Consider the following 10,836-nt stretch of genomic DNA (forward strand, 5'->3'; position numbering starts at 1 on the left):
GAGAGGATGCTTTTAGCGTTTAGCCAAGCGATCTGTGGTTTGGGCCTGGGGAATGGCTGATTGGTGGAACCTTGGTTAAAAAAAACCACATCTGATATAATAAGGCAAAGCATTTTGCTCGGCCAAAGCTACTTGGTCACTGTCACCAAACCAGTCTTTAGCAATTACCAGATTAGAATTCTTTGAGATGAGATCCACGGCTGCTTGATTCTGAAAGGCAGGTAGGCAGTTCCATCACCATCTCACTTCATAGCTATTTGTTTGACATAGTTCAAACTGCTGGGGACTAATTACAGGACAGGAGAAATAACACTTTACAACTTGTCACTCTTCTCATCACAGCTAATCAGACTCACTTCTTCCTCCAATCTGATTTGCATAATCTTGTTTAAAACATAATCGATCAACATCAGCCACTGACAATTGGCATATCATTCCATTATGAATATTTGTATGCATCCAGGCTAATCATATGCAGATATGCCCTCTGATCAGGGGGATGTAAACTGGGCTGTCAACAGCCGTACGTGCTTTCTGCCACGCTTTGCTACCACGCTTTGCTACCACGCTATGCTGCGAATCAAAACATAGCCTCTTTAAAGTATTAACATGTTTTGAAGTTTGTTTTATATTTTCAGCACATTTGACATAAATTGTTTATCTATTTACAAAGCTTTGTCATTAGTGATTTTCCAGTGAACCCTTAGCAGTGCTGTGTGTTTTGTGCTGTTGGGCCCAGAGAAATGCTGACGTACAAATTGAACTGAAAGGCTTGCTCCTTAATCCGCTGTAGCCACCTATCCCTTAACTACGACGTCTGACGTGTTTTATCCTTAATGCCCAAGAAATGCAAAGTTCTATCTTCCCCGGTTCTAGTCCTTCACAGCCTTGGCTAATTCCTGCCAAGAGAGAGACTTAAACGTAACAGCTAGCAACAGTTATAGCTTCATTTTCTGCCGTGCCAAGTCGTATCTTGGTCAAAACATTATGTTGACTAAATCGCCCCTTTTCAGCCTCCGAGTATGTCATGGAAAATGAAAACAAAGGACATTGTTGTTTCCTGTGAGGGTAGAGTTGTAGATGTTTGTTATTACATCATGTTCACAACTCATTTTTACATTCACAGCTGCTAGGCTGAGTCACTTCCTCTATCCTTAAGAGCCTGGATTCAACCAAACCTGCAGGAAACCAGTGCTAATGCATTACTTTATTAACACCATGGAACTAATAGCACATTATTCACACATTTGCCCATTGAAACAAAACAGAACTCATTTTGACTTTAATTGAAAAGTTTTCTCCCCAAAAAATATACACGGGAACAGTGGGGAAAAGTTTACTACGAAACACATTCTGAATTGTAGAATATTCGAGTCCTTGAACATTCTGCTTTAGAATAGAACAGAGGAAGGCAAGTGTTCATCATCTAAGCTGTTTAAAAGCCCAAACAAAACCCATAATATCCATATTCATAACATAACATGACGTCAGACGACAAAAATCACTGCGATATTGGGGAGTAACCTAAAAAAAAAAACTTAAATGAGCGATATCTCCATCCATCGCAGTGGATAAACGCACAGCCATCACCAAGGTGAAAGGGAATTTACAAGTTAAATGAAAGAATTCATGATGTGTGGTGGCTATTTTACTCCCTGGCTGTTTCCCCTCTTGGCAGGGGCCAAATAGAGAATGTTAAATGAGGCAATTGTGTCCTGAAGGCAAAAAGAGAGGGAGGAAAAGCATGTGCCTGTGTGCTCCTAGCCTGAGGACTATCCTCCTGCTGATGAGGTAGAGGCATGGCGTGCATCCCAAATGTATCCCCTATATACTGTAGTGCACTATTTTTGACCAGGGCTCTGGTCAAAAGTAGAGGACTATATTGGGAATAGTGTACCATTTGGGCCGAAGTCATAGAGGGACCCAGCAGATCCCTACACCACCAGGCCAACTTCCTGTGAGACCAGACCCTGGTCCACCTCCCTGACACATCATGATGATGCGCAGACCTACACATGATTATATTCATATCATATCAACATGCACATTGCAAAGTCACATCCTGGAAAAACTGGCCATATTCATAATATACACAAAGACTTTATCGAAACAAACTAGCCTATGTTATCTACAATACAGTTTTTTAGGAACTGTGCACCATGATAAATGTGGCTGATACAAGGATATACCAAAATCTATCAATTTACTTATTATTCAATATGCCAAATTATATACGTGAATGTTTATGGTGTCGTGATGAAGAGAAGTGTCAGGATGTGTATAGACACTGGTCTGTAAACATTGTAGCGCGTGTCTGACTTGGCATCCTATATAGTGGGAAGGATGGGATTTCTGGACAGCCTGTGTCTGTAGCAGTAGGAACCGTATCCAGCAGCAGCAGTCCCTTACTGTCAGACAGCTACACAGACATACTCCGTGTTGACACGCTGACACTGATAATCAAAGCCTTGTTTGGGTCTTAAAAGGACGTACTTGAACAACAGCTGGACTAGAGGCCATAGCTATCCTATAATGGCCTTTGGAGAGTGATCAATATTTAAATCTAAACATCTCTGTTGTGATTAGAATGCAGCCCTCTTCTTTTCTCCCCTCCCCGAAACAACAAGAAAAAAAGCTTAAATCGATGATCTTAGAGTCTAAACTAGATTCCTAAGCAGTTTGCCACTCTCTGCAGCAAGATAAGATAAACTCTCTTTGACCTAAGAGATGAAGTTGCCATGACGATCAGGGAGTCCACTTTCTCTATTGATATTTTGCTGATGTAACAACAACTGGAACCAGATCCGGCTCCTGATAGCTGTGATTAATTAATACACATATTGATCCGTACAAACTAGAGACAAGGCTATTAACTCAAACGGCTGAAAGTCAATTGTTACTTGGGGCTCAAAAGGCATCACTTGATATCAAATCTAAATAAACTGAGGAACAAATTATTAGGATTTGTTGGGGCACAATTACATATTCTTCTATTTTATTTACAACAGCATGTAAATGAAAAGGGACGAATAGAAAAATAGATAGAAATTCTTTGAAAGGGACTGAGCCGTCTACGTAGCCAGCAGAGTAGCACTAAAACTGAAAAAGGTTGTCATCAGATCCTGAAAAACAACCCCAGTACAACAATCCATGTTGAATAAATCCATTGACAACTATGAAGGAGCAGATAATGATTGCAACAGTGAAGAGTCACTGGGATAATGGTGGTGGAATTACAGGAAAGAGGAAGACAAAGAGGAAACAGGAAATGACCTCCACCTTTTGAAACCAGCGACCCAGCGACCAATGCCCACATCTCACTGTGCTGTTCAAGCTGCACTGCAGCACCACTGTAACACACACACACACACTTACTCACTCACTCACACACATTCACTCACACACATCCACTCACTCACTCACTCACACACACACACACCAGCCATGCCAACTTCAGCTCAGCCTCCACTTCAGCTGGCAGTGTTTTCAACAAAGGAAGCACACATCCATCCACACTCTACATTCCGTTTCATAGTTGCTACGGTAATGTTATATCCTAAATATGGTCTGTATAACAGGTGCTTAACGTCAATGTGACATACAATCACAACAACAATACTTGAACGTATATAAATGTTAAATAAAATAGCCAGAAATCATGTGAAGACTGGAGACAGCATGCTATTTGCATACATTGGTGGTGCAACATCAGTGCTTGAGAAAAAGAGTGAAGGCGAACCGGGATCCATCCGCCGAGACGACAAGGCAGCAACACAACACAAGCTGTTATTGGCAGGGAACAGATGTTTGAGGGAAAGTTGGCATTCAACAACCATTCTTCATATGACAGAAATCTATGAGGAGCACAAGAGAGGCAGCGTGATTGTCAGGCGAATGAAAAAGAAACCCTTAAATACGAGAGGCTGGCATCCGAACACAGATATGATGATTTCCCCCCGAAACATCAGACTGCTTGAGTTGACTTACAAGTCGATTCAGCTGTGACAGAGGTCAAATAGAAGACAACACTTCTACTAGGCAGATTACCTTTCATGACAGAGCACAAGCCTAAAGTTGACCACAATCCCCAGTCTCACACACACTCACGTACGAACAAACACACACACACACACACGTATACATGCACAGACAAGCACCCCCCCCCCCCCCCACACACACACACACAGACAGAGAATGTTGGTCACCAATTCAGTAAACACTCCCCTTATCCCATACAAACCACTGTGAGTTGCCTGTGACAAATACTGCTCAAAGATATACATGTATAAACGTCACCTGATATGATAAACTGTATGCTGATGTAAGATCAAGTCTTTCTGAGCAGTCAAAAAGATCTACACCCTTAAATATAATACAGTAGTTATCCTTCTAGAATGAACATATACATACTCATCACAGTGTAGTTTCATTTCTGCACAATACAAGTTCTGGACTCCACTGAATGGTTTAACAGCAGAGAGGAGCAGTCCTGTATCTGGTAAAGGACTAGTTAACGCTACAACAGGAATTCACGAAGTCACAGGCAGCACCATGTACTGTAGTGAAGACAACAGTTAGGCCAGGGAAGAGTGCTAAGTCAATTTAATAAGCACATCTGACATTGGATGTCTCCATAAACAACACTGGGGGAGGAAGCTCCCTACATCATCTCGGCTCATCTACACGCCACCAAACTTTGGGAGCAATTTTACAGAAAAATGACTCTGAGGGGAGGCGTTTTCCATTCAGCTCTGTTCATATCTCTGCCTTCCTATTAAGAATCAAAATGTACCCCTCAGCGGGAGAGGTATGGACACACCACACCATAACAATAGGAGCCACAGAGAGGTGGGAGGGGGGAGGGAAGGAGGGAGCCTTGAAGGAATTCACATATTCTCCTCTAATCACAATCCGCTGAGCATCAGCCATATTTCCATAATATTAGTCAAATTTAGATGATCTACTTTGGAGCGGCTAGCTGGCAATCTGGGCAATTTATTGGCATATTGGCACGGGGTGATAAGGCTAGAAACAACAACAGCTAGCAGCTGGCTCACAGAGATGGGCTGATAATATTGATATGTGCTCCCATACAAAACACCTCCACTATCTCCCCTTTCTATCAAACTCTTATTACAATAAAAGTGCGTGGTTTTTTATCCCATTCTTGGGAGAGGAAGATGGGAGAGGAGGGGGGATACAGGGACAACCCAGAAATATAGAGGAAAAAAAATCAGATGTAACGTTTCAGAGGAAAAAAACAAGGGAGAAATACATAATTTATCACAGTATTATCGGGATATCCAGGCAGCCTAATCAAGGAGCACTGAGTGACTATTTTTTGCCTTATCATCCAAAGTGGTGGAAACGGAGAGGGAATTATCAGCCGGCTGCAGATTGCTGGGTTGGAATTTTAATGGTAATAATCGGGTTTCTGATGGTATATCTTCCCTGCTTATCTTTTCCATTATCTGTCCTTATCTCCCCAGTCATCGGAGCAAATTAATGGTGCTCTTTCAGCTTCGCCTTTTTATCACCGCTCAGAGAGCACCCAAGGGGAAAGAATAAGCAAAATATTAAAATACTGCATAAATCACAATTTTAGATAACGGCCCAATGTATGCAGGATGGGGGGGAAACTGCGCCCAACAACCTTTTTGTCCTTTAGAATGACTGTCTGCGCTGACTTTCTGTGCATTGCCTGGTTCCTGGTACTCAGGTCTTTCCCTAGCTCCTAGTTCCTGGTCCTCAGGCCTTTCCCTAGCTCCTAGTTCCTGGTCCTCAGGCCTTTCCCTAGCTCCTAGTTCCTGGTCCTCAGGCCTTTCCCTAGCTCCTAGTTCCTGGTCCTCAGACCTTTCCCTAGCTCCTAGTTCCTGGTCCTCAGACCTTTCCCTAGCCTCTAGTTCCTGGTCCTCAGGCCTTTCCCTAGCTCCTAGTTCCTGGTCCTCAGGCCATTCCCTAGCTCCTAGTTCCTGGTCCTCAGGCCTTTCCCTAGCTCCTAGTTCCTGGTCCTCAGGCCTTTCCCTAGCTCCTAGTTCCTGGTCCTCAGGCCTTTCCCTAGCTCCTAGTTCCTGGTCCTCAGGCCTTTCCCTAGCTCCTAGTTCCTGGTCCTCAGGAATTTCCCTAGCCTCTAGTTCCTGGTCCTCAGGCCTTTCCCTAGCTCCTAGTTCCTGGTCCTCAGGCCATTCCCTAGCTCCTAGTTCCTGGTCCTCAGGCCTTTCCCTAGCTCCTAGTTCCTGGTCCTCAGGCCTTTCCCTAGCTCCTAGTTCCTGGTCCTCAGGCCTTTCCCTAGCTCCTAGTTCCTGGTCCTCAGGCCTTTTCCTAGCTCCTAGTTCCTGGTCCTCAGGCCTTTCCCTAGCTCCTAGTTACTGGTCCTCAGGCCATTCCCTAGCTCCTAGTTCCTGGTCCTCAGGCCATTCCCTAGCTCCTAGTTCCTGGTCCTCAGGCCTTTCCCTAGCTCCTAGTTCCTGGTCCTCAGGCCTTTCCCTAGCTCCTAGTTCCTGGTCCTCAGGCCTTTCCCTAGCTCCTAGTTCCTGGTCCTCAGGCCTTTCCCTAGCTCCTAGTTCCTGGTCCTCAGGCCTTTCCTAGCTCCTAGTTCCTGGTCCTCAGGCCTTTCCCTAGCTCCTAGTTCCTGGTCCTCAGGCCTTTCCCTAGCTCCTAGTTCCTGGTCCTCAGGCCTTTCCCTAGCTCCTAGTTGCTGGTCCTCAGGCCTTTCCCTAGCTCCTAGTTCCTGGTCCTCAGGTTTTTCCCTAGCTCCTAGTTCCTGGTCCTCAGGCCTTTCCCTAGCTCCTAGTTCCTGGGGTAGGACACATCGAGGCATCCTCTGACCTTTCTGTTTTTAACTAGGGCTTTAGGTCTTTCAACACTGTATCCTCACTCCTCACCTCTCATTAACAACCTCTTACACACGACATAGTAAATCTGACACACCTGGGTCACAGTGGATATGAGTTTGCTCATATCAAGGCAGTATTCTCTTTGCTTGACAACAAAATTCAGAGGCATCCTCCTTGTGATTGGTTCTTACGCAAGTAGATTTAACACATCATGCTAGACTATAGTACACAGGTTTGTGCGTATTCCTCATAGATCAGTAATGCTTTCTCTGCTCAAAATAATCCTGAATAGCAACACATGCATACCAATTACACCATCATTACACAGAGCAGAATTATTATATTCGTATTATTATTAAATTACAACAAACATAATTTCAATAGTTCCGTCTATATCAAAAGAGTCTTGGAGCGTTTGCATTGAATCTATAACCGGTAGGTTCATAATTCAGAACCATGATACCCACTTACAATAGGTAATCAGAACTAATTTTCTAAGTGTTCTTTGAAAATATATTCATAGGTATTGAAAAATATATTTCCGACTATCAACTTCTTAACTTGCCTAAAATGCTAAAATGTCTGAAAATATGTTCAGTCTGTAAATTCCCAAAACAAGCTGTGACAGTGAGTGACAAGTGGTTGAAGATCTTTTAGAAAATATAGACATTTGCAGTAATGTATTGCCATTTTGCTGATACTGCAAAACAAATAAAACTGTTTCAAAATCTTCATTGAATATATAAATACATTTTGTTGACAGCCATATACAGTGCAATCAATTACTGACTAATCGTAACAACTATTAAGTAAATTCCTCATGTAAAAACAGAATAATAATTTACACACACACAGACAGTGTATAAATAAAGTCTCTATTTTCCATCTTGCTGTATCCACATTACCAATCACACTATTACTGGAATAAATATTTAATATATTGAAACAAAACAATATTTTAGATTTATCTAAAATAACTTGAGAGTGGACAGTACTCATTATTTTTTCTCATCGTGTCTATAAGTCTGACAACAATGAGAAATCCCAAAGGAGTCTCCTCCTACCTGCTCTTCAAATAAACCCAAGTCGTAGGACAAGGGATTCCCAGTGAATCAGCCCGACGTAAATGACATGGTCAATATAGAATAACCACATAGACAGTCATAGAGCTAAATTACATGGTCAATATAGAATAACCACATAGACAGTCATAGAGCTAAATGACATGGTCAATATAGAATAACCACATAGACAGTCATACAGCTAAATGACATGGTCAATATAGAATAACCACATAGACAGTCATAGAGCTAAATGACATGGTCAATATAGAATAACCACATAGACAGTCATACAACTAAATGACATGGTCAATATAGAATAACCACATAGACAGTCATAGAGCTAAATGACATGGTCAATATAGAATAACCAGATAGGACTGTATTGTACAGTAGGTGTATAGGTGGCTGTTGCAAATGCTCTTCAACACCACAATTCACTACACTGCTTCATAACAAGAAAAGTATGATGAATACGATGAATCTTTGCCGATACAAAATGAAAAAAGGCACAATAAAAAGTCAGCGTTGTTTTCAAGTCTCTAAAGAGCAGACCTAAAATGCAACGTTGCTATGACCACTGTTAGTATGATACATTTCCACTGGGAAGCCTGCTTGGCCAGCCATTTCAATTCCACATTTGGAATTACATAAACACATTTCACAGCTTGTTTAAAATCACAGGAAATAAAATCCATATAGATCCATTCTGTCTCGTGTCACATGGTATTTCACTCAAAGCGTTGGTATTTGAAGTGATTGAAATAACCCTTGAATTATCAGAGATCCAGAGGCACAATGCTTTGATGAAATGGGGATCAAACTAACAACAAGTACATGTAGTACTATTAAAAACACTGTCCATTGTATTTGACATATATATTTTAGTTATTATATTACCATGAACACTTTTCAGTATTTTTCAATGTATTTAACCTGTCCAGTTAGAAATGTGTATAACCAATTAAATATTTAGACAGTGACACAATCACTACCTACATTTTGTTTTATTTTTGATTTATTTCACCTTTATTTAACCAGGTAGAACAAGTTCTCATTTACAACTGCGACCTGGCCAAGATAAAGCAAAGCAGTTTGACACATACAACAACACAGAGTTACACATAAATCTGCAGAATGATTAGGGTTCATGCTATTAATGTAAAAGTTTTAATTTAGGTTTAATTTATCAATACAGTGTGCGTGTATGTGTGTGTGTGTGTGTGTGTGTGTGTGTGTGTGTGTGTGTGTGTGTGTGTGTGTGTGTGTGTGTGTGTGTGTGTGTGTGTGTGTGTGTGTATGAAGGGGGACATTACCCATTTGGTGTAGGTTATTTAGTACATCTGACATGTTTCCTTCATTAGTATTACTACATGTTCGATTTATTGCTTAGGTATAAGATGTAATACTTCCTTTGTTTAATTGGAAACAGAATTCCAAAAAGACAGTTTGCAAAGGATATGCACTATTTAGCTTATGGTGTGTAATGTCTGTAGATCATATCAGCACATTATAATAAATCACAAGAATAGATGTATCCTGATTTGCTTGACATAAATAATATGTCAAATATTATAAAGTAACCTATCGACTTTTTAGCAAACACCAAGCAAACTCCTATATCTGTAAAAACATCATTTGAAAAGTCAGAAGATGGAACGCCTTTCTCAGCAATAGCATATGACAGAATATGATTGATCAAAACCATAACTATTTTATCAATGAACGAAACTACATCAACAGTATCAATTAAGTCTGCGATTGCCAATTGACATCGGTGCCGAAGTGACTAGTCCCTCACTAACCTAATTTAACTTCTCCAACAAGCTTTGGTAGATAACAGGACAGCGAGGCTGTAAAACTTACGTTTAATTTGCCTGGGGTTGCTCTGCTTCCTTCGGGACATGCCTGCTCGGAGCTGGTCAGGAGATCCAGGTGTAGCACTGACTGATCGATAGGTTTTGGTTCATCCAAGCACCGGTAGGGTTTGTGATGGAAATTGAGAAAGAAAGGGTGACGAATTATGGACACTTTTTTTCACAGGGTATGTCGCTCTGTCTCTTTCCTTTCTCTTCCTCTGATCTGCTCTATTTCTCTCTAGCTCGCTCTCTCTCTTTCACTCACTCTTTCTCAATGGCGTTCTCCGAGATGAGGCTGCACTGAGTTGCGATCCGCACGGACTGACTGGGGAGGTGAAAGCGTTTCGCGCTTTTGTTTGAAGATAAGGTTTGTGCCTCCACGGGTACCGTAGACACCGCTTCTTAAACTTGACTTTTAGCGTGTGCTACCCGAATTGTGATATCATAATTGTTAATTACTAGTGGAATGTCACATTTTGTGTCGTTAGCCAAATAATACTCAAGACATTTTGAACCACCAATATTTGGCGCGGGGTTTGGATATGCGTTTCTGTCGGTGCATTCCAATTCCCACCATGTCAAACTTGAAAAATGTCTGTTTTAGTTTTTAGATTAAAAAAAAGTTAGACACTACTATATTAGTATGAATTTTTAGTTATCTTAATGATATTTTATTTGTCCATTTATGAAACCCAACTGAACACAACTCAATGTTATAGGCCGAGAGAAAGCATTCACAGCTGTACCATTTTGCACACACAGACTCTTCTACACACACGATAGCCTTGTAATTGCCAGACAAGCTCGCGAGATCAGGCGGCTTGCGAAGCTACACATGCACCCCTTACCTTGTTCTGGACTCTGGCCAATCCGAACTATCCAAATATGACACTATAAAAGCCTCAAATCATTGTGTTGTAGGAAAAGAGAAGCACATTTCATATATATGTAGGATTATTACAATTGCTTTGTAGACCTACTTTACAATGCAAAATGAGTTGACCCTCCAGTAATACTGCTGCTGTAGCCTACCACCTTGAGGACGTTTTTATCCCCCCCCCCCCCCTCAAAAAAAAAAAG

General features: G+C 41.5%; 1 protein-coding gene across 1 annotated transcript in view; it reads right to left on the reverse strand.

The window, feature by feature from the left end:
• Positions 1-10,032, reverse strand: part of LOC139391251 (zinc finger protein ZFPM2-like) — a 202,561-nt gene extending 192,529 nt beyond the window's left edge. Inside the window, exon 1 of the mRNA XM_071138907.1 lies at positions 9,764-10,032. Coding sequence (XP_070995008.1) covers positions 9,764-9,803 — 40 coding nt within the window. The 5' untranslated portion in view covers positions 9,804-10,032. The remainder of the gene's footprint in view (positions 1-9,763) is intronic.
• Positions 10,033-10,836: the final 804 nt, after the last annotated feature.

The sequence above is a fragment of the Oncorhynchus clarkii genome, chromosome 3 (assembly GCF_045791955.1).
Source record: "Oncorhynchus clarkii lewisi isolate Uvic-CL-2024 chromosome 3, UVic_Ocla_1.0, whole genome shotgun sequence".
Lineage (NCBI taxonomy): Eukaryota > Metazoa > Chordata > Actinopteri > Salmoniformes > Salmonidae > Oncorhynchus > Oncorhynchus clarkii.